We start from the raw sequence: 24,229 nt of genomic DNA on the forward strand, positions 1-24,229 counted from the left end.
GGCAATGGCGGCTGAGGCGGTGGCGGCCTGCGGCCGTTGCAGTCAGTAGCTTGGCAGAGCCGCCGCGCCCCGTTACCCCGCCTCACCTCACCGACCCCCCTGGCCCCTCCGCCTTCTCGGCAGCCAGCCGGACAGCGCCTGCCTGGGCCATGTCGCTCTTCCAGTCCGCCCTGGACTTCCTAGCGGGCCCCGGCTCCCTGGGGGCCGCCAGCCGCGACCAGAACGATTTCGTGGGGCAGACGGTGGAGATGGGCGACATGAAGCTGCGCATCAAGCGGGTCATCGCAGAAGGTAAGACCCGGCGGCGGCGGCGCGCCCGGGGGCGGTGCAGGGCCGGGCCGCGCTTCCCCTCGGGGCCCGGGCCTCCCGCCGCCCCTCGCCCGGCCGGGCGGCCTGCCCTCTGGGCCGGGGGAGGCCTTGTGGGGGCGAGAGGCCGGCGCCGCGGGCCGGGCCGGGGCCGGCGGGTTCGTGGTGCGAGGGCAGGCGGCCCCGCCGCGGGGCTTGCGGCCTCGGAGTGCGGCTTCGGTGAGGGCCGCGCAGCGGGTTAGCGGGGGTGCGCGGCGCTGCCGCTGTTAGCGGGCTTCGGAGCACCCGCTGCGGGCCGGCGTGTTGTGCGGCCGCAGCTTCGCCTGCGTTACGGGGTGGAATGCTTTCACCGCGTAATACAACTCTCCAAGGAGTTCATGATCCACGGGAGGTCCTCATGGAAGTGCTGGGTTGCGTGCATATTACAAAAAATAAACAAAGATGTATAGTACTATGCCGAGGTGCATGTTTGCCTGTGCCGTTCTGGGGTGTTTGAAAGCGGAAAGGCAGGAAAATACATTAACTTTAAACACAAATGTCAGGAAGCTGATCTCGGCCTGCATATAGGCTTTACTGAAGCACAGGAATTGAATGTCTGGACAGTTTTTAGTTTCATTGGATTTTTGGGTAGGCACCTTGGCACACTACTTGCTGCTCTGTTTTAAAATAAGTATTATGTTTGGGGTGTGCACACTACTTGGAAATTAGCGCAGATTTGGATCTTGTGCTTGTGGTCACAGGAATTGCTTTATTTTTTCCTGTAGAAGAGACATTGGAAGCTTGTCTCAAAAGACTAAAAGGTGAATTTGTACATATTAATACAGTTATAGTTGATTAACTTTATACAGATGGTTAGTATTATTTAGATTAAATATCCCAAAGCTCTCTTCAGAGCCCCTTTCCATTATTTAAGTTGTTTTTTATAGTTGCTTTTTATTGTCTTGTATTTAAGTAGTTTTATAAATAGATGTATTGATTATCTTTTTCCCTGAGTAGTTTTTCATTGAAATCTTGGTGACCAGTGTGGAAGAAAAATTTGATTCTTCAAGACTAGCTACTTTAGCTAAACTCCCCCAAAATTTGCTCATGTAAAACAACAGGACATGGTCTTCACTGATGTTTTATTTTCTTAAGGACAAATAAGTTGTTACTTTTAATGCTTAAACACGTCTGGCATATGATCTCAGACAAAACCTGGCAGTTTTGTAGGTAATGAGTTGCATTTAGAACACTGAATGTCAGGTCCTATGCTGCCTTCAGCCTTTACTTAGATGCTCTTCACGAAAGAGAATTGCAAGTGAAATGTTGGCATTCAATGTGGCGTGAATGCTGAATGAACTGGCTGGTGCTGCTGTTATTGTGACATTCCTACCAGGAGTGACCACAGCAGTTTCCAAAGAACAACAAAGGAAAGGAAGGGCAGGAAGCTATATCTGAGATATATCTGCTGTTCAGTTCTTGATTCTGAAACAAGTATTTCATATGTTACTTTGGCAGCAGCCTGCTGTCTCCCACAATCTGACACAGGCTTTCTAAAATGTCAGGGGAAGGATGCCAGGTTAGATGATTTAAAGCAAATGGAGACATGCTTTAAGTCTGGTGTTCTTGAGAACTGATCTGTAACCACTGCTTTGTGTTCCATGTTTCATTTCATGTTGTTTTTCTCTGTATTTCCCTGACTGAAATTGGGCCTAACTGCTTACTTTACCTAGAAAGTAAGACTTTCCAGCCAGCATAGCTGGGCTAGAACAACCCTTAAGGTAAATTCAGTATAAATATAAAATGCAAAAGTCCCAGCCTCTTGCTGTCTTCAGACTTGTATTTGTCTTGGTGTATAATTTATTTTGTGGCTGAACTTGAATTCATCTTTGAGCTCTGAACCTGTGTTTGACACCTCCTGATACATGCTTGCATAACTGTGGTTTATAAGCATTCTCTTCCATACTTAAAAATTCAGAATCTGTTTTACTTTTTAATGGAGTCCTTTCATGCTAAATTCACTACTAGAACGTAAAGTGCTGCTTTCTGAATTTAGATTTCAAATCAGTGATGAACTGTGTGTGATCAGCCAGTGCAGAGGGGTAGCCTTTTCCATAAGATCGTACAGTCTGCTGCTTTTTCAGTTGGTGTGAACACAGTCTGTGGATTAGCATTACCGAGTATTACATGGCAGTGTAAGTTCAGTTCTCGCACTCTACAGCTCTTTCCAGCTCTGGAGTGTGCTGCCCATCTGTGTCGGTGCAATACATGTTTGGCCAAGCTGTAAGCTGAGAAACTGGCAGCACCACCTTTGGATTCGTGGTGGGCTGCTGCAGGAAGTTGAGAGCCACCTGGGGGGGACAGGCTGGTGATGATCTCTAGTGCTGATACTACCTCCAAATGCATGAGCAGACTGAAGTGTGTCACAGGACAGACTGAGTGTTCCTAGAATAGTGTCTCTTGTATTTTCTACTTGGGTATTTTGGTAGCTTACTGCAGTTAAGAAATTTTTAGAGAAGGTGGCTTGGGGCCTTTACATTTAATCCCTACTTGCCCTTTGTGTGATGCTGGTTCAGCTGTGGTTCTTTTGGGTCCTCCAGTTAAGTGCACAGACTGCCACACAATTTTACTTAAGTAGAATAGTCATTGATTGCGTATAGAAGTAGACAGTATTAGTAAAAGTAACTATCTTACACTCTTGTGACAGAGGGCACTCTCTTGTATGGCCATAAGTCATTGCAGTCTGAGTATACCGTACCTGTTTATATCACAACATGGATGTCTGCTGTCACCAGGGTGACTGCATGTGCATAGTCCAGATATATGTGGTAATTCTCCAAATGCTTGCTAACACATTTGGGTTTTGTAGGGTTAGGTGAGAGAGGCTTAAACTCTCTTGAAAAGCCTCAGTCAGATCGCTTACTGTTCACATGAACAGTATGTGCATTTTTATGCTGACTCTCTGCTTTGTCATTTAACATCCTGGAGTATCCATCGCTTTCATTCAGGAATGTCAGGATTCCTGTATCAATCTGTACTAGGTAGTTGAGGGACTAAAGTAGTTCTTAATGATTCAGGAATCCTTGCAGCCTGCACATTTGACTTTAGATGAGAATGGGGAGAGCAAGTGACCACAGCAGGCTAAACAGTAGTTTTCAGAAATTTCTTGTTTCTTGCTCCTGTAAACTGGCATATTTGCATAGACAACCAACCTTGCAAATGTGTTTTTCAAATGCTAGATGCTGCTGGCTTTCATTTTTGCCTGCACTGGACCAAGTGTCTCTTCTGTTAAGACCTTATGCTTGTTTACCTGATAATGGTGACACTTAAAAGATGGTGGACAAGTAAGTATGGGAAACTTCTTGGTTTCCACCTATACTGTAGAAGGAATAGAACCTGGTCACTGGGCTCTCAGATTATTTGTTGAGAGACTGCTGATGCATTTCTTCACTGTGAAGAAAGCATCATTCCTTAGTCAGAAAGGTAGCAGCTACAGACTTCAATTTTTTTGGAGTTTACAAAGCTGTCATTGTTCTGACAAAGTGAAACTTGCATCTGTCATTAAAGTATCAAAAAGTTGCTGCTTTAGACTTAAAGGTTCCTTCAGTAAATTGAGTGTGAATAGGCAGTATTACAGTTTACCAAATTTACAGATACAATTTCATGGTCTCTGCAACTTCTGGATTTATAGGATGGTGGTAACATAATTAAATGTGGATTATTTTTTTAATGGAAGTAATTCATAAAACTCTGGGCAGCAGAATTACAATGGACACTTAATGGTCAAGTTTCAGCAAACATTGTTTTAGTTTGATTTGCTGACAGATGCTTGGAGTTACTATGAAAGGAGGAGAGCTCGTATCAAATCAGAGAGAAATTGCAACAGCGTGTCATGTAAAGGATGAACTGACAGTTACTCTGCAAATAATGTGTGAGGCAGAGTTTTTGGAAGTAGGAGAAAAATATGATAGTCTCTGAAGAGCTGAAGCACGCTGACCTAGCAGCTTTCCAGTTTGCATTCCCTTTACTGTAGATGTAGAGAAGTTTTTCAACGTTAAGCGGAACAGTGCCGTTTTTTAAAACTGGTGTTTCTGAGGTATAGCAGTTCCTGCTTGCAGGTGAGCGCTGAAAGTTTTAGGGTGTCATACCTCTCTACTTCTCAAGTCATGGGAAAAAATCCAGATTTTAGAGCCATACTTCATTTTTGAGGCCTGTTTAATCTTGTTATTAGTGTTACTGTTTTACCTGAGCTCCTGAAATGCAGAAAAGACTACATTTAGGAAGGAGACATTGCGTTATTTGATTGTGTGCAGAATCAGGACAGTTGGGAAAAACTCCCCAAATGGAGTGCAAAGTTGGACAGAAAACTTAGTGTATTTATATGCTCAAATTTACATAGACTGTTAGTATAGCATATATGTCACATTGACTCCTCCTAGCTACTATGTTTCCATATTGCTATCATTGCAAAGCTATACTATGAATGCACGTGGATCCTGGTTAGTCATTGGTGGTCACTTGAGTCAGTGCCCCCTATTCATTTCAAAGTTAACTCCAAAATACCCTTATGGCTGTTACTTTCACCGTATGCTTTGTAGGCATTCTGTAAGTATCCTGTGCTTCCTTAACTGCTCAGGTGTTTATTTTTCTAATAAAGAAAAGCTGCTTTCTAAGATAAGTTCCTGTTAAAAAATTCCATGCTTGACCTCATGAGCATTCAGCACAATAGCTAAAGTTACAGTAACTGGAGCATATTTACATTTAATTTGAACTCTGCTGATATCGTTAGGACTTTGAAATTGACACAATTATGTGACTGGACTTCAAAAAACATGCTTATGAATCAATGCTTGGCAACAATCACAGAACATCCTTTCTGCTTTGATTAAGGATGTTGCCTGTACTCTGGTGGAAAAACAGCTAACATGGAGCCCAGGCTAAAATTACAGATTTTTAATGAAGTTATGATTGAAACATAAGCTACTTAGTATTGATAAGGGAACAAATTTGGTCAGTATTTGGGAAGGGAGTGGACAAGTCATACCAAGTTGTTATAAACAGGAAGCTATTCACACCACCCTTTTCTCATAACTAGTTAAGTGTGCAATGAAACAATACATTACAGTGGTAAGCAGTTTTAATGTTGTGGTTGATGTCCCTATTTTGATGCTTCACTAGCTGATAAGTAGGAAAACTGTCATTTCACTGAAATGGTTTCTATGAAAAAATCACTGAAGACAGAGAAAACAGGGACAGGATAAAAAAAGGAGCAGTTTTAAATCCAATTTGATTTATAGTACAGTGAACTTATTCAATATTATGTTGATGCCAAGGTTTAACTTGAGGGAGAAGGCAAACCTCTGGGTTGGAAAAGAAAGGGTCTTCTAATCTTTACAAGAGTATGCTAAAATACTGACAGGAGTAATGCCTGTGGGCTGCAGTGGTGTAAGGATGAGTGTAGATTGTTTTCTATTAAAGCAAATGAGGTAGGGCTAATTTCCTAATGCAGAGGAAGTCATCAGATGGTCTCAGTGTGGGCCAGAAAGGGGAGGCTGGTAAGCTTTGTGGTCTAGCGTGTTTCTCTGGATCTGCTACGAGCCAAGATTGATTCCAGGACGGACTGTTGTACTTTGGCTACTCCATTTTCATGAGCTGGTGTGGTACGCTATAGTGAACCTCTTATGTTTAAGCTTGTGCTGCAGAAAAGAAAGAAAACTAGTTTTCTTCTGTGATAATTTTTGAGGCAGAAAATAATAATCTGAGACCATTTTTAGGGCTTGGGCTGTGTTCTGAGAAAGGGACTATGAAATGCTTAGTCAGTGGAAAAACTAGTGTCATGGTTTAACCCCAGCCGGCAGCCAAGCTCCACGCAGCCGCTCACGCACCCCCACACACACCCAGAGAAATAGGGAGGAGAATCAGGAAGGAATGTTAAACTTGAGAGTTGAAATAAGAACAATTTAATAGGTAAAGCAAAAGCTGTGCACTTAAGCGAAGCAAAACAAGGAATTCATTCACCACTTCCCATGGGCAGGCAGGCGTTCAGCCATCCCCAGGAAGGCTGGGCTCCAGCACGTGTAACCATTACTTGGGCAGTCAAATACCATAATGCCAAATGTCCCCCCTTCCTTTTTCCCCCGGTTTATATACTGAGCATGATGTCCTGTTATATGGAGTATCCCTTTGGCTAGTTCAGGTCACCTGTCCTGGCTGTGTCCCCTCCCGATTTCCTGTGCCCCTCCAGCCCTCTCACTTAGTGTCTCAGGGCAAGAGCTGGGATGGCTGTGTACATATATGCACACTGGTAACCTCTATGGGGAGATGCTAAGATGATTCTGCTGATGTAAAAAACTTCAGAAAACTGACTTAAAATGGTCTCAGGTGTTTATGTGAGTGGAAATAATGAGCAAAACCACCCCAAATAAAAATATATTCTTTCTGCACCCCTAGGAAAGAAACCAACGTCCTCCTACTCTTAACTTTCATGTTGTCATTTGCCTCAGTTGGGTCTGCTATACAGGTGTTTGTTCATACAGGTATGTTGGTGTAGGAGTGTGACTGTTAACTGCCATGGCTGTGTTGACTGTGAAATCCTTGGTGTGGTTATAGTTAAACAGGTGAAACTTTCTTAAAATTTTTGCGAATTATATTGCAGACTACATTGGTCAGAAGGCCTGGAGTAAGCTGTTAGGGCAAAGAAGTTTTGTCAGTGAAGTTGTCCCTATTCAGGTTATATTAAAACTGTTTTAATAGACTAGCTCCACAAGGAAGCCAGCTTCAAACCCTAAACAAAACAATAAGGAAGCAGTAGGACTAATTTTGCCTTTTGTGGAAAAAAAAATCACCAATAACAGATACTTTTAATTTACTTTTTTTAAAAGCCATCTTTGCAACTTATTATACCTCTTCTGGTACCCCAGAAAATCCATAATTTAAAATTGCTATCAGCTGTAGAGCTGCAGTAGTTGTGAACTAACCACCACCTGGAATGAGCAGTGTTGCAGGGAACGAATTGTGTTCAGGTGAAACAATGAAGTGACTGAATGAGAAACTTAAAACTGATGTTTTGACAGGGGCATAGCTATAAAGGGTGAGGTTAGAGGCCATAGCAGTGAACTTACCTATAAAACCAGTGCAATGAATTAGGAATTTAATCAGGCATGATACCACTGGCTTTTGTTTGGAGTTCTGAAAAGTTTAATGAACTTAACTATCTGTTTAGCATTTCAGTACTTGATTTTAAGGTACCGTCACTGAACTAAAAGTGCGTCTTTTAAACTACTTGTGTACTCTGAAGGTATCACTATTTTAATTAAGTTTCTCCCTTCAGCTTATTATTCTAATACCTCTAATAAATTGTTAGATCTTACTGCATGAGGAGCTCTAGTAAGCTGTGACACCATTGCAATGACATTAAAGAAGACTCTCTTCATTACTTTTCCTTTTGTTGACCCCTTCTATGAAAATGTAGTAAGTAAACAAAGTATTTTGCTAATACGCAAGTTAGGTCTTGCCAGCTTTGTATTTAACTGCAGCAAAATCCTAGTATGGACAGTTTCTATGCAGATTCCACTGGATTTTCAGATAATGGTAATTATGCTTCACTTAAATACCTGTGCTTTAACTGAAGCAGAGCTTGTATTAACTTCTGTTTATAACAGGAAGTAATTTTTAAATGGCTTGCATTGCCCAAAATGTTCACTTGTGCTGCTAGGCCAAAATGAACATTAATGACTTTAAATGAATAGTGAAACCTACATCCAGTGGATGTTTTGAAGTAGTTATGACGCTGAATATAAGATTTCTTTAGATTCCTAGCTAGCTATTAAGAGGATTGAAATTAATTGTTTTTGATTGAAGTGAGGTTTATTGAAATTGAACAGAAATTACTTAAACTTCAGGAGCCCTTCTGAAGTGGTTTTAATATTGTGATTCTAAGTGTTAAAAACACAGCCTTTTCCATCAAGAAATGAACTTGTGTAGTTTTCATAAAAGTGGCTGAGATTTAAGCATGAATTTCAAGATTTGTGAACAGAAAGAAAATTTTGGGGCAACTGAATGTGTGTAGAGGAGGACTGTATGATGATCAGGACTTCTGTGAAAGTTTAAGAAATACCTCTTTTTGAAGACTCGCTGTAATATTTTTCTAGTTGTATACACTGATTCCTCCTTTTACTCCTTTGTACTCAGTGTCAACAGGATTAAGCTTAGTGATAATGTGAAACTTGGTCTATATTGTAAACATTTCTTACATTGTAGGAAGAGCTTGTAGGAAAGCTTATCAGACCAGTTGAAGTAGTTGGAAAGGTAGCAGTGCTTCTAGGGCCTTTCTTTAGAGTTTGGATCAGCTTGGGTGTTAATCAGGTACATGCTTGAAAGTGATGCATTGAATTGATTTGATGACTTAATTCTGATGCATAGGTGCTTTCACATGTGTGATTTCCAGGAGGGCCCTTAATGCATTTGAATGAAGCATAGATAGTTTTTTTTTTTTTTTTTTACAACATGCATGTAGGTCTGTGGACATTTGTAGAGGTACTAGCAAGGTGTATGCTTGCAATTAAGAGTAGTCTTGCCCCATTCCAGCCCTCCTGGAACCCTTGGCAGTGTACACAGTTGATCAGAGTGATTTAATGTTCTAGAAGTTTGTGCTGGCCTGAAGTCCCTAATTTTGCAAATGGAAGCATATATTTTCAAGGCGGGTTTGAAGGGTTATTAGAATAAAATCAAATATTGATCAGGATGAATGTAATGATTTCCTTCTGTAGGGCCAGCAGTACTTCCATTGTGTAGGTAGTCTGCAGCATCTGTGTAGGTCAAAGATGTGTAGGCAGTAGCTCTGTAATGTAGTGACTGGTACACACTGGTGTGGGGGCTTGCAATTCACTAGGATAGCGGCCTCTGAAACCTGGGACATGCCCCCAGATGTGAATAGGGAACTGGTTGGGAAGAGCAATCAAAACCCATGGTTTCCCAGCATCCAGCTTCAGTGGAAGGATGACTCACAAATTACCTTGCTTCTTTCACCAGCTCTATGCAATCTGTAAGCAATAGTCATAACTGATCAGCACTGTCCAGAACCATGTTCTTCTTGCGTATGTTCTCATTCAAAAAGAAGCAAAGTATCTTGAGGTAATGCTTTTAAGATGATGGTAAGTGTGGACTTCATTCTGTCTTTGGCCCCTCTCCCATCTGTGCCTGAAATGCTGATTGTAATTGCTGATCAGAAGACTTGCACTAGGGGCTTTAGAAAAGCTAAGGAAACTTCTGTTGTGGGAAGTACCAAAACTGTTTTTATAGGATAGGTCAAAGTAAATGGATAAGCACAATGCATGCATAGGTGATACATGGTGGGAATGAACAGCAGCCCTTGCTGTCTGTCATCTTCAGTGTTCTCATTAGTACTTTAACTCTTCCCTGTCTTTTGCTTGTCCTTCCTGCAAGTGCAGTCTTGGTTTTGCTGTTTTTGTGTGTAATTCCTATTTAGATATCAAAAGCAAAGGTAATATTCAGCAGCCTGTCACTTATTTAGTGTTTTGCATGCTACTGGAAAAATGACAAGGTGTGTGGGCAGTACCGTTCAGAATGGTACTTGGAGAACTCTGGTCAATTGCCATGTAAAACTCTTCTTGAAAAATGTTGTGTTTATTGAATTGCGAAAGCAAATGCTGTGTCCACTTCAAGCCTTTTGTTAATATTCCCCATCCACAAGAAGGTATTGGGTACTAATGTGACTGTACTGACCTGGATTCTGCACCTTTTTTTAAAAGGGCCTTGTCAACTTCTTTCTTGTCTGTGGTGGTTCGTTCTTTAGTTACCTTATTCCCTTAGGCTTATGTGGTTTGCTGACATCTTCTGTGTTTATTCTCCAAATTATTGCTAGAGAAAACATCACTATGTGGTTCAATGAAGATAGCATTTATATTAAAAGGGTGGAAAGGCAAATCATTGAAGTTTGTCACTTTGGTTGTTAATCTACTAAAGATACTCTGTAATGCACAGTGAGCATGTATGCAACTACAGTGTTTGTGTAACCATGAAGATGACATTCCTAGAAGAAATTGGAGTAATACCAGGATCTTTACAATGGGAGTAGAACTGTTCAAGTATGTTCTTTTGATAGTTAGATTAACATAATTAGCAACTGAGGAAATTTAGTAGACCTGTAACTTTTTCTCAGTCTTTTTTACTTTGTGGAAATTTGCAGTGTTCTTGAACAAATCGGTAGTGTTTGATGAAATAGATATTCTGACAAAAGAAGCTGGAATGAAAATAATGCTGTATGCAGTGACAAATTGCATTTAGTAACAGTATCGCTGTCATTGGAATTATGTGCTTCAGTGCTTGAAAATGCTTTCCACTTTTAACATGAAGTCTGAAGCATGGAAATTATCCTAAAAGTATGAGGAGGTATGTATTTAACATTTTATCTCCCTTGGTTATTGCTGTTTTTATACAAAGCCTAACAGTGTAAAACAAAGGAGTAGTTTACTTAAAATCATTAGGTAGTATTGGCGGTAGTGAATCTTGGTTGCATAGGGACCTGCGTTAAAAAAAAGGTTGCTTCATTAGGAAATCTGCATATGCAGACTGACAGAGTGCACGAAAGTAACAGTGCTTCTGGCATATGTAAAAGAAAGGAAGAGAATATTTTAGCTCTTGTATGTAGGTTACCCATGCTCTTGGCAAGCCACTGAAAAATACGTATAATTTGTACATTCAGAGATGTGTCTATACTCTTGTGCTAGATTTGTTAGACTAAAAATAACTATTTACCCGAATATTGAGATTAAAACTGACTTTATGTGCCTTCTTTTTGTAGGTGGTTTTGCTTTTGTCTATGAAGCTCAAGACCTTGGAAGTGGCAAAGATTATGCTTTAAAGGTAAAACAAATTTACTTCACCACAAGTTTACAAGGTCTGTCTTTTTGCTTGGTGCTTTAGCATGATAGTTAATCCTTTGTGTATGCCACTGAACAAGTCATCAGAATGATGAAGTGGTGTTTTTAGCACACCATACCTGTATTCAGAATGGTCATTCCTGTTAGGGGCCTGCACTTTACATTTAGATGTTGAAGATGGGAGTTGCTCTGTTGGGTGCTACTGCTGTTTGTCTTCATTTGGTCTAGAAATTCATGACCCTTCCCAAGCATTCTGTTACATGAGTACAAGGAATTTTTCCTAGTTACCTGTATGGGAATGTTTTCACTCCTCAGAAGCAGATTTAGGTTGCTGGTTAGCCTACCTTTGTACTTACACAGTAAGTTTCCACACTCTTGACTCGTTCATCAAATGTTAATCCTGGCACTTTTCAGAGACACGCCACTGGATTCTTGTTTTCTGAAAGCTTATAATAGTCATGTAACAGCTGAAAAACTGAAGTATTATGTAAAGGACAATAAAGTGAAGTAATTTACTTGGTCATATTTTGCTGCAAAAAAATATCATGTCACTTGTTTTTACCACAAAATGGCTTCATTTTTGGGGTGGGGATGTTCTGTGCCTGTACCTATCTTGAGAGAAAGTGGAAAGGATAGTAGTATGAGAGTTGGGAGAGGTAAGTTGGCATTACACGACCAGTAGTTCCTTAGTCTGTGTTTTTACTTTTCATACCGCATCCTACAGTAACAAAACGTGACCAAATCCATATAGTATATATGTTCAAAATGTCATCTAGAAGTAGCCCTAGTTAAAAATAATAGATGGAAGGTGAACAATTACTGTACATTCTGTGTTTTGTAAAACTGGTACTTTTGTAGATTGATTCTAGTCTAAATCCAGGCAGATACTGGAAGTTGTTACGGTTGATTTTGCTGATGATTACTTGAGTACTGTTGAAAAAAATTGGGCTGCCTAATTTGGAGAAGTTTTGGTTAGAGGAGGTTGAAAGTTCTGTCTAAAGATTTGAGGCAGAAGAATAATTTTTCTTTGTCAGTGCACGGTGCTCAAACTTTAGTGTTTTACACATCACAAAGCTGTCAGAGCAGTTACTTTTTGAGTGTCAAAGTTTACAGCTGCTCAGTTATCACTAAACCTGAATAGTACAGGTACCTGCAGAACTGGGTGGTATGTTTATGGCAGTATGTCCAAATGTACAACAAGCCCAGTTTGTTTATTGTCCCATCACACTTCCTTAGTTTTTTGACTGTAGCTTATCTTTTGTGGTCTGGAAAAAAAAAAATCAATGAACTGTTTTTCTCTAAGTTTTAATAACTGTATCTTCTCAATTACTCTTATTTTTTGACAGCGGTTGTTGTCCAATGAAGAAGAAAAGAACAAAGCCATCATTCAGGAAGTTTGTTTTATGGTATCTTTTCTGGAACATATCTTAAAGTTTTGATTTAATTGCCTGCTATCAAATGTTTCTGGGAAATAGAGGACTGCTCTATAGATTCAGTTCTTTCTATGCCCTACAATGCTTAAGAGGACTGACCTTCTGAGGAAGATCTAGGTTCCTGGTTTGTCCTGAATCTGACACCAACATCCAGCAAGTTGTTAAAAAATTGCAGGAATTCAATGTGTGCAGAAAACTTCTGTAGCTAGTGTAGACTTTATCTAGCCAGAAGTGAAATTCATATTTGGGCTTTCTTGCAGTCCTCTGACCATGGTAAACAGACCTTTTGACCATTCAGATGATACTTGGATCTTAAGTACACTTCCCTCACATGCACTGGATTTATTGCCTTTTTGATTATTCAGAACTTCTTTTACTCACAATGTTTCTTAATTTCTGCCTCAGATACATCTGGCTTTAAAAAGTAATACTGAATATTAAGGAAGAAGTTACAGTAGGATACATGCATCTGTTTTACCAGTTGATGGGGTCAATAGATAGCATACAGACACCAACAGAGAAGATAACCTTGATTTACTGTTCATTTTAAATTAATACAGAAAATAAGGCAATATGCACATACAAATGGATTAGCCTATGATACCCTGATTCAAGCAATAAAACAGATAAGCAATGCAATGCACGTAGTTACTATGACTCAAGATTAGCTATAGTGAGCAAGAAAGATACATCATCCATTGCCCTAATACGTTACCATCAGCCAGATCTGCAGTCACTGGGGAGCCCCTGTTGCAGGGACAATTTAGAAAGCCTGACCCAGCAATGGGGAAGTCCTACACAGGGCATCCCCTCATAGGTGATGTCTCCAAAGTCACTGCAGGAGGGCCCAGCTTTTATACCAGGGGCCCTCAAGCTACAGCCCGTGGGCTGGATACGGCCCCCCAGGGTCCTCAATCCGGCCCCCGGTATTTGCAGACCCCCCTGCCCCCCCCGCCGGGGGTTGGGGGGGAAACCAAGCAGCCGCAGATGGCTGCCTGCCACTGCATCCGCGCCGGCCCCTGGTTAAAAAGTTTGAGGGCCCCTGTTTTATACTGTTGAATAAACAAGTTCACTTAATATCAAATGTGGAAACACCTGGCTTTACTCCCCTCAGATCCCACCCAAGCCTGGCCAGGGCTCAGGGTGGAACCAAGTGAGTTTCCTTTGTCTACTGGATTTTAACCACCAGTTTCCAAACAAGGCCAACCATTGGTTTCACAGCCTTGTCCCCCTGCCTCTAAGCAAGGAGGGATGCACTGTATCTTCACTAATGATTACATTTTATTGAAGCTACATCTTTCACTAAGCATATTTTGCTAATGATAGGATACCAAAAATTATATATATATATATATATGTATATATAAAGTTTGTTTGGCAGGTTCATGTAGAGGTCAACTTTAGCTCAGGGCCTGTTGCTCAGGCCTCAGCACTTCAGCATCAGAAACAAGAAGCAGATGTTTTTCAGTGTTGTTGCTGTCCTTTTTGTCTTCAGTGATGTTAGATGGTAGGGTATAATGTCATCTTGGGGGTATAAAGCAATCTCAGAGTGTTTTAATCCCTGGCTTCAGAAAATTGAGTATTTGCTCCACAGCACCTACTCAGACCCTCAGTTTATTTCAAGAGTCAGTGAGTAGCTGTGGTGTGCTGTTATTTTATTTTCTACTCTTTAGTATTTAGCTTCATTTTAAGTTACTAGGCAAGCCCACTGATACTAAATTAAGCCACTCAAACATCTCTTCCTATGATTAGTGAAATGCTTGGCAAAATCTTAACACTAAACACTGTTCGCTAGAGGTACACTTGCAAAGAACAGACTACCATAGCATTGTATATTTTCTAGCTACGCTGTATCTTGCCAGCAGTAGGGAACCTGAATATTCTTTGGATGTTTTCCACAGCTCAGGCTCATTAAGGCATATGTATGACATGAACAAGAGTTAACTGTTGCTGACTTTCCAAGATATAATTTTGAAATGAAATTAATTCCTGCGGCTTGGAGTACAAGGTTGTGAAGAACTGCATAAGATAAAGTAGTACATTGGAGTCATTCTAATTTGGTGGATCCAGCTTGCCCTTTTTTGTATAGCTTTGCTTTACTTATTGTGTCTTCACTTTTTTCTCTCCAAACTTGGTGAATGCGTCTTGTAAATATTGTGTGTTTTTCTCATAGGCATGAGTCTCAGCATATGGCTGAGGTGATGCATACCAGGGACAACACAGAGGCATGTTGTAGTGTTACTTCCACTGGCAGGGTCTGAGATCACTCACATTTTACTCCCCTTTACATATTTAAAAAAGGATACCTTGAACTGGAAGTGAAACATGGCTAAGGTTTTAGTGTACAGAATTATTACTAATGATGGGAGGATAAGATCCTGGGTCCTTTAGAGCTTTCATTTGTTTTGAACTTTGTTTTGCTTAAATACTTGCTTGGTAAAGACAGGTGTTGATATAACAGCCCTTTCTTGATCAGCCAACTAAAGAAGCACCTGACAATTAAAAGATCTCTCTTGTACTTGTACCTAATACCTTGCAGTCATTGTCAAAAGAGAAAAAGAAGTAACTAGGCCTGTTAGTTACTGAAGTCCAGTTTTCTTAGAGAACCTTAATCACAAGGATTTTTTTTAATGTTTTATGTTGTGTTTTTATTACATTACCTTCAGTGTCTTCCCCTGAAGTATTTTTTTTTTCAGCTGAGGCATGGATTTTTCTGTTCTACTTAGCATTTTAATTGCAGCTGTGATGTTTTCTGTGGTTTTAAGCTAACATTTCAAATGACTTGGCTGTGAACTGCTTTATACAGTAGTATCAATAAACTTGGCAGTTGTCTTCCTTGAACGTGTTATCTCCAGAAAAAACTTTCCGGTCACCCCAACATTGTCCAGTTCTGTTCTGCTGCATCTATTGGAAAAGAAGAATCTGATACAGGACAGGGAGAGTTTCTTCTGCTTACAGAGCTGTGTAAAGGTAAACTTTCTTTTCCCAGAGTGCATGTTGTTTCTGACAGCTGTTTTGCACAGGTTTCTTCACAGCTTAGAAGCTTTGAAATCCTCTTAAAGATAGCGTAGTTCAGTTCATGAGCTGGAGTTCAGCCGCATCCTTCATAAGATAAAGGATCATGTTCTTTGAGACTACAGTTCAACCTCATCTTAAATATGAGGTGATCATCAAGTTCTTAGTGTTTGAGACTAGACAGAGGAAGGAAAGGAAAGAATACTTCCTTAGAGCACCTTTTCCTTTGGCATTGCAGTTGGTGTGAATTTGCCATTTTCAGAATATTCATCTAATATTACAACTCGAAACTGTAAATCTTCCTTGACAAGAAGTGTTTGTCTATTCATGCCAAGTTTTCAGAATTTGTGGTGTACTGTGTGTGCTTATGTGAACTTCTTTGATTTCCTGCAGGACAGCTGGTGGAATTCTTAAAGAAAGTAGAGTCCAAAGGAGCTATTTCCTGTGACACAGTTTTGAAGATCTTCTATCAGACCTGCAGAGCAGTGCAGCATATGCATAAACAGAAGCCTCCTATTATCCATAGAGATTTAAAGGTATGTTACAATGTTTAAATAAAGGCTGAATTTTTAAACAGCAGAGAGCATGTTTGGCTGAATCAGTGTTATGACTTGATCGAATAGAGCGGACACCCTTGAGCATAGTGCTTGTGTGTATTGCCTTGCCAGGACCGTTTGGATGTCACTCACTTGAATTTCCTCACTGCAATACTTGCATCTTTTCAAATGTCTTTTCCTTGTGGTTAGTGCTACTTGTACTCTCTCTGAACATGCTGACAGAAAAGTAGTGTATCATGGTTAGCTGGTTGAGTTAGTCTTTAAGTAGTTGACTTTTGATAAAATAACCAGTTAGAACTTGTGAGTTGCAGTTTAGAGGTGAGCACATTGCTAAATAGAAGAGGTAAAGATTTGAAGGAGGAAAGAAATAACATTCTCTGTGAAAGATTACATAGTCTTTAAGAATGTGTAGTAAGCTCTTAGTTTTAGATCTAACAACTTGCGTTGCATTTTATGGTTTGTTTTTAACTTGAATTTTAAAGTTTGGTAGGCATAATTCACAATCTATTTTGTTTCTTAATTTTCATTCTGTTGCCTTTACCAAGATTGCTCTGAGGTTATGCTGTAGAAGGTGGTGTTCCCTTAGAAGCTCTGGAGATTTGGAAGGACTTCTATCTGTCTTTGAATTTTGTATTTTGAAGGCAGGGAATTTTGTATTTTGCCCTTTAGAGAAAGGAGCTCTAATCATCAGTGAGTCTCTGCTGTACTACATATACGTTTGAACGTAGTGGAAGGAGTTGGTCTCTGTAAATATAAACAAAATAAGAGAAAGAAGATTTTTATTCCTGAAACAGTGTCTGAAGTTTACATGTCTGTTTCCTGCTTGATGTGATATCAGCTGAATATAAAAAAAAGGAAAACTTGTTTCTTCTTAAGTATGTATTAGATTACTTTGGGGAGAAGAAAACCAAGCGGCTTTTTAAAAGTAAATACGTGCTAAGTGTTTTCAAGCCTGTTGAAAGCTTTCGTGTTAGGCACTAGTATAGCCTCTTTATATAAAAATAATTTTGATTATGATGCACTTTTTTCCCCTCAGTACCATTGAGCAGGCTTCTAGGTCATGTCAAAGAAATTTTAACCCAGCTGGAACAGAACTTTCTTGGCATTACTTTCTAAAATAAAATCTTTTATTCTTCACTGAAATTCATGTACCCTAGTGCCTAGAAAAGCTCATAGAAAAGATGCATCTCTTCTCTGAAAACAGGGTGGAAAGCTATTTACAAATAAATACACAATTTCTTACATAGCCAGCTCCACAGAAATTGAACTGATGCTGTAATTCATTTTTTTCTTGTCAAGTAATGCAAGTTCCTGGCAGAAATAAAATACGGGAAAAGGCAGGAATTTGATTGCATGTTGGTTTCATGTTAAAGAGGCTGCAAAGCAAGATCAAATGATAGTTGTTCTGCAGCAGGCAGAGACCTTACTACAACCAGGAGCCAAACAGGGATCACTTAACTTTGCTATGCTTTCTAGAAGGGTGAACTAAGGTCAGCAGCATAAAAAACTGTAGGTCAGAGTTTTGAGCCAACCTGCAACAAGACCTGAGATGCTAGTGTAGTTTTTGGGGAGGTTAATAGGATGTTCTGAAAACAGGTTTTACAGAAGGGAGTCCAGAGAAGTTGTGGTTTCAGAGGGAAGACAAACTTAGCCCTCTGTGTGGTGTTGCAATGTTACTGATACGCCTCTTAACTTCTACATATTTTCCTGATTTTTATCCAGAGGTACAATTTTTTTTCAGCCCTTTGGTGGTTATGACTCCACAATACTTCTGCCTACTTTTACCCTCCCTTTAAGTTTCTTCTGCATTCCATTTAGCAATCCAGGAAGGCTGGATTTTATGAAGTAGAAAAAATTCTGGCAGCACATGGTCCTCAAATAGCTAGTTTCTGTCTCTGCACAGGGTCACAGCTATATCTTTCTGGGTGTCACCCAGCAGCCTACCTCTCTACTAGTACCTTCCTGTTCTGTGTCTGCAGCAGTCCTAACATCCAATCCACTGCAATTAAGCTAACAGTGTTCAGTTTTTATGCATGAAAATATTTGGATCCCAAGACACTGCTTCTACAAGTGGTCCTCTGAAAAACTGGCCTCTTAGGCACTAACAAAACGATTTTTTTTCCCTGGGGTTTATTTTCTGCTCATAGTGGCTTTGGTGCTGCTTTTAAAAAAACTGGCTGTATTGCTACCATATAAATCTACAGCACAGTCTGAAAACTCTCTGGGCTAAAGTGAGTATATTTTTTTTATATATATGCACAAGTGAGTTGGTGTTTAAAAGCATGTGTGTTAGTGTAGAAAAATAAAAATAAAGACATCTTTAATTTGTTATTCTACCTCTTTTTGAAGGTGGAAAACTTGCTTATTAGTAACCAAGGAACAATTAAACTTTGTGACTTCGGTAGTGCTACAACTATAGCTTACTATCCTGACTACAACTGGTCTGCACTAAAGAGAGCACTGGTTGAAGAAGAGGTGAGACTGTTTTTATGTAATTAATATCAACAGTGGATTCATTTAACTGTTGCTCTTAATCTGATACAGATTCATGGGACTTCAAAGGCAACTGAAGATTGTTTCCATTCATAAAGTTTTGGTTTTGTATTTGTGTTGCCAGAGTTTAAACACTGACTGGAGACAATCACAGCTTGTGTTCTGTACTGCATATACAAACACTACTTCAACTTGAGCAGTGTCCATTCTGCAATCTCGTGTGAAAGCAGAAGGGTTTACTAGAGTTTATTCTGATTGCACTCTTAACAGGAAGTCAAAAATTGGTTATGCCAAAGTGATTCTCACATTCTCATCTGTTTTTCTCAGTTTAATGATATATAAAGAGGTGGCAAGTCTGCTCAGCAGGATTTGAATATGCAGTATTGCAGTGCCTTTAGGACTACAGTGGTGGTGTCAGGCATGCAGTGTAATATTGCAAAGTGCATTTGTTCTTAGAGTTGACAGTAATGCTGGTAAATCTCATGTATTACATCAACTGGATTCAGACTTTCAAGTATAGCAAAATACAGTCACTTCAAATTGTGTGCAACTTGTGATATCGTAAGTCTTTGTAAACTCTGTTTGTTTTTGAATCCAGCGTCCTTAGAGAGCAATCCAACAGTTTCTGGAGAAGAAATGATGGTGTTGTACCACTGTCTTGTATAATCTATGCCAGAAAATGGTAGAAAAGGTCTCTTCAAGGATGCTTGAGAGCATGGCTTAACTCTTTGGATGTGTCTGCACTGTCATTAAATGTGATGAGGAAGTGAGAAATACACACTGGAGCATGAATTCACTTCTTGTTTTATTGTTGATTTTTGTTCTTTATATTCATACTGCTTTTTTTCCTTCATGAAGAACTGTCATTTTACTTTGTGCTTTACACTTTGGAAGGACTCTTGAATATCACAGTGTTATTTGAGTACTAACATCTTTATCTGGCCTCTAAATCAAAGCTATTGTGACTTTTCCAGGATTCAGTTGATGGCTTCTGCCTTGACAAGTATTTCTGTAATCAATTTTCAAAGTTAAGACTGTTTCCGTGGTTGAATGCAGTTAGAACTTATTATGCAAATTGGTTTCAAGCAATTCTGTTTTCTGCAGATCACAAGGAATACAACGCCAATGTACAGGACACCAGAAATGATAGACTTGTATTCAAATTTTCCAATTGGTGAAAAACAGGACATTTGGGTAAGAAATTTTTCTCTTGCTGTATCATAGCTGCTTATGTCATAGTGAAACTGATTTTGCCATCTTCATGTTAATTTGCTTATTAAATAAATAAAAGCACCTTCATAAACATAGAATAGACTATCATGTCAAAATAAAACTTGAATAGTATGAACTGTGTATCTAAGTATTAAAAGAACGAGATGTCATATTTGAGATTTTCTCTCAGATTTAGCTTGACTTCCACTATGAGAGACATTGCTCAACAAATTTGACATTCAGTAGAGCTGTTGCCTAGTTGGAACTTGCTGCCATAGAGGCAGAATACTTACAGTCCTTAGATTCAGATTCTTGCTTTTCATGTGCTGCCATGAGTGAGACAGCCTGTTGCTGGGTTCAGAATGGTTATGTCTAGGTACTGAATCTAGATAAAATACTGACAGGTAGGAAGGATGAGAATGATGCAGAAATCATTCATGCTTTGTGTAGGGAGCATGATAAGCTGTTAACATTCACTAAAAATCTGTAGCTAAAATTAAAGGTAAATATTTAAATCTTCAATTGTACCTTTTTCCAGTTGTGTAACACTGTAATAGTACAGAGGTACTGCCCAGTGACTTTGTGGTTAGGGACTTTGTTTATTGCATATTTTTCATACAGGCAGGTGTCAAGATGTTCAGCTGTTGTCTGCATTGGGAGCGTGTCAAAAGACAAATACTGGTGCTTTAAAAGTTTTTGTTAGGAATCACAGAACTTCATTCAGTTTAGTTACAAGATGTTGTGGAAACTCTTATTCCACTACAAAAGCTGTTAGCGGTTTTCTTCTGATATGTGAAGAAGCACCAGGAAAAATACATTTTTCTGTCCATTTGGCTGCTTTGCATGTGTTAAATGCTGGCAGTCTGAGCCAATATTACATCCAGTTAAACACAATGCTACAAATGCACTTAACAAAAACCACACTTGGAAGGGCAGTTTGCAGTTTATTTTTTGTTTAAAGGACTCTGTATCCATTAGAATTAACGTAGTGGTTGTCTCCTGCTGTATCTTTGGAAGAGCTGTTCCATCTACCATGCCTTTATTGGAACATGTTGTTCTGTGTTTTTTCCTTTGCACTCTGGGTTCAGTGAAAACATGCAAAGTATTTGGCAATAGAATATGGCGCTGTCTCAGGAAGCATCACTGGTTGTGTGGTTTGTGATTAGGATAAACAAAGTAGTTTTCAAGAAGAGAGCAGTTAGGGTGAGTAACACTCATGGTTGTAAGGACTGTGTGCTTGCCACTGTGTGGGCTTGAAAGCATAAAGGAGATAGAAATACCTTTCTTAGAACAGTGGCATAGATGAAACGTTAGTTATCAACCACATAGATGCCACAGTGGGAATGTGGTTAGATAGTGGTTGTAAGAGCAGAGGTCCTTAGGCTCAGTCAGCTGCTTTCTGTACACTTCCTACCTAAGTCTAGAGATCTTCAGAAAATAAACACTAAACTCAAATAACTTTAGTTCCATTTTTTCCAAATTAATGTGGTTTCTGAAGTTCTGTGGAACTGAAATTCAACTGAATTTCACTAAAATGACAGGCTTTACCTTGGCATGAAGATTCTTCTTCATTGACATTGTCTTTTGGCTTGAAAGGCCTTTTGTGTACTCCCACTCTTGCACTTCTTTGCTTTTTCAGAAATTTGTGCTTTGGAATAATTTCAGCGTGTGTTAATTTCAAAGTTAGGTTATCCTTATCAATATCTGGTAAAAAATTGTTCTGATCAGTGTGAGACACCTTGCAGGTTTCAATTCTGCAGGAGCCGAATGATCTCTTTAGATTTCATGTACTTTAATTCTATGCAGAAAGTACTTTGCTGTAATACCTGTGTGTCATCCTGCAGCTATATTGTAGAATTTCTCATCATTTGAAGTGTGCTCATTATTGCCTGAAGCTGGTCAGTGGAAAAATAACAGAATTTTGATTTGTTTCAAGCACCCCTGCCAACGCCAAACATTACTAGAACCACACACACACACCCAACCCCACTGTCCCCTTAAGGAAAGGTTAAATTAGCTGCTCATGAAGGCCCAGCAGCAGGTCAAAAAGTAATTCCTAGTTATGTTTGGTCACTCTGTCATGCTGCTTTTCTATGTGCTGGCACGTGAGTGTCAGACTGATCCAGGTAGCTTCTGTAGATGGACTACAGTAGATGTATAGATGCAGCTTTTGAGCAACATCTACAGATAATGGGCCCTTCTCTTAAGTGTATTGGTGCTGAGGCTATGTGCATGATGTTGGCTTTGAGAAATTGCCTTGCTGCAACTGGAATTGCCTTTTAGCCACATGGAATCCCAACTGGTGTTTAAAATATTCTAAATGTATCACTGTTACAGTCCTAAATGACAGATGAAGCTGATGGAATTAAAAACATTCTCTAGCAATTAAACTAAAGATAAAATCTAAGTGGTCTTTTCACTTTCTGTGTGCTCAGCTGATTGCCCTTGTGCTTTCCTCTGTGGCTGCTGTCTTCTGATGTGCATGGTGCGCAGGGAGTAGTTTCATTCCTCCCAACTAAATTATGATCTGCTTTACATACTTGTAAACAGGCATTTCCGTAACAGAGTAGGTGGTATTTCCTGTACTCCCCTGCTGGATTTTAATTAATGTGGACTATATGATGCCTCGGTGTATACGCTACGGAGAGCTTTTTGTCAACAGACTGACAAAATATACTTGCTATACAATAATACAGAATTAATATATACAGTTTATTTCTGGCCTTGGATTGAGAGACTTGGTAAGTGTTCTGGAGTAACTAAATCTTAAACCTTTGAGATTTTAATAACATTCAAATCTTTGAAACTGTTCTTGGGATAAATTGACAGCCAAGGACAGTTGGAGGTGGTCCATGTAGAGGACTGGAGATAGTGAGCAGATTGCTTAACTAACATATTCACTGGCTTTTTTTATTTGTGGGTGCTGTAGAAGCCCATATGGTCAAGCAGCTAAGACAGGGTTCAGCATAAACTTTGAGGAGGAATTCTGTTGTGCAAACATTTTCTTGGAGGTATTGGATGCTTTATTGTTAAACTTTTACAGGTCAGATGGAGATGGTTATACTACAATAGTGTATCTCTGCCAGTATATTTCATATGTTAATTTATATGAAAAATATATATATAAACTTTTGCTTAAGTAACAGATGAGATTATCCTAATTAATCTGTAACACCTGGACTATTCACAGATTAGAGTTCAAACTGACTTCTAGCTTTGGTGCCTGTTCCCTTGTCAGGTTGCACAGGTCTTGGGTTTGGGCATACCAAGGAATTTCAGAGCTCCCAGAAAGTGGTAGTCCCAGTTCTGTGATTTTTGAGGCTTGTATGAACTTGTCTGAAAATGATCTTAAATTTTGTACAAGAATTGCCTTCTGACTGTAGGGAATAAAGGGGCTGTCAGTTCAGGCTTATTTTCTTCAAATCTTTACGAAAGCAAGTCTTTTAGAGATGATGTTGTCACCCTAGTGTCACTTAAACTGATTTATACTTAGTTGGTGGATTGCATAGCAGAATGCATCTGAGTTAGAAACACAAAAGACCAAATTCTGTCCCCACAAATAATATTAGTCTTCTTGAAGCACAGGATGAAGATATGAAATAAAACTTCTGAGACTTTTTGTAAGAAAAATCCTGGTCTTGAACATGTTCAGTGTTGTAAGACTAGTAATTTTTTCTATACTGAGAAATTCATAAAATGGATTTTTAGAGGCAGGAATAGAAGAATCCCTGAACCTGAAAACCCCACAAACCTATTTAGTAGCAGTACTGCTGCTTGGAGTTCTCTAATTGACATGCCAAACAAATGAATGTTTCACTTAGTGTTCTGTCCTCAGAGAAACATCAATACTAATTATTTCTAAAAGCCTACGAAGCTGATGTCTAAAGCACTGGGAATATACATAGAGTTGCATGAATCAGCAGTTGGTGGAAAACTGTGATTTGCAGGCAGTATTAGGAAGCTTAATCAATTCCATAGTCTAAAATTCTGCTTTAAATATCATTGCCTGAATTAAACACAGCACAAACAAGAAGAAGAACAAGCCAGTGGGTTCATGAATCAGAAAATTTGCATTTATAAACTCTGTTCATTCTGTGATAAGTTTCACAGAAAGAAGGTGGATGCTGCAGAGCTCCTTTTGTCCATGGCTGTGGAGACCTACCAGCTTCCTGTAGGACCACGATGCTATCTGTCATGGGACACAACATAAGGTGTAGAGAGGTACAGGATAAGGTGTTTCTTAATCCTTGGGGTTGTGTAGTCTGGAGGAAAGGAGATTGAGGGGAGACCTTGTTGCTCTCTACAGCTGCCTTTCAGGCAGTTGTAGGCAAGT

The 24,229-nt window shown here is 39.5% G+C and overlaps 1 protein-coding gene across 2 annotated transcripts in view; it reads left to right on the forward strand.

Annotated features, from left to right (window-relative positions):
- The window catches only part of GAK (cyclin G associated kinase), a 77,013-nt gene continuing 52,784 nt past the window's right edge, over positions 1 to 24,229 (forward strand). For both annotated transcript variants that reach the window (XM_080371717.1, XM_080371718.1), the window contains exons 1-7: positions 1 to 291; positions 11,108 to 11,169; positions 12,533 to 12,592; positions 15,475 to 15,589; positions 16,028 to 16,170; positions 18,541 to 18,666; positions 19,789 to 19,878. In XM_080371717.1, coding sequence (XP_080227843.1) covers positions 150 to 291; positions 11,108 to 11,169; positions 12,533 to 12,592; positions 15,475 to 15,589; positions 16,028 to 16,170; positions 18,541 to 18,666; positions 19,789 to 19,878 — 738 coding nt within the window. In that variant the 5' untranslated portion in view covers positions 1 to 149. The remainder of the gene's footprint in view (positions 292 to 11,107; positions 11,170 to 12,532; positions 12,593 to 15,474; positions 15,590 to 16,027; positions 16,171 to 18,540; positions 18,667 to 19,788; positions 19,879 to 24,229) is intronic.

The sequence above is a fragment of the Falco punctatus genome (assembly GCF_963210335.1).
Source record: "Falco punctatus genome assembly, chromosome: Z".
NCBI classification, from domain to species: Eukaryota; Metazoa; Chordata; class Aves; order Falconiformes; family Falconidae; genus Falco; species Falco punctatus.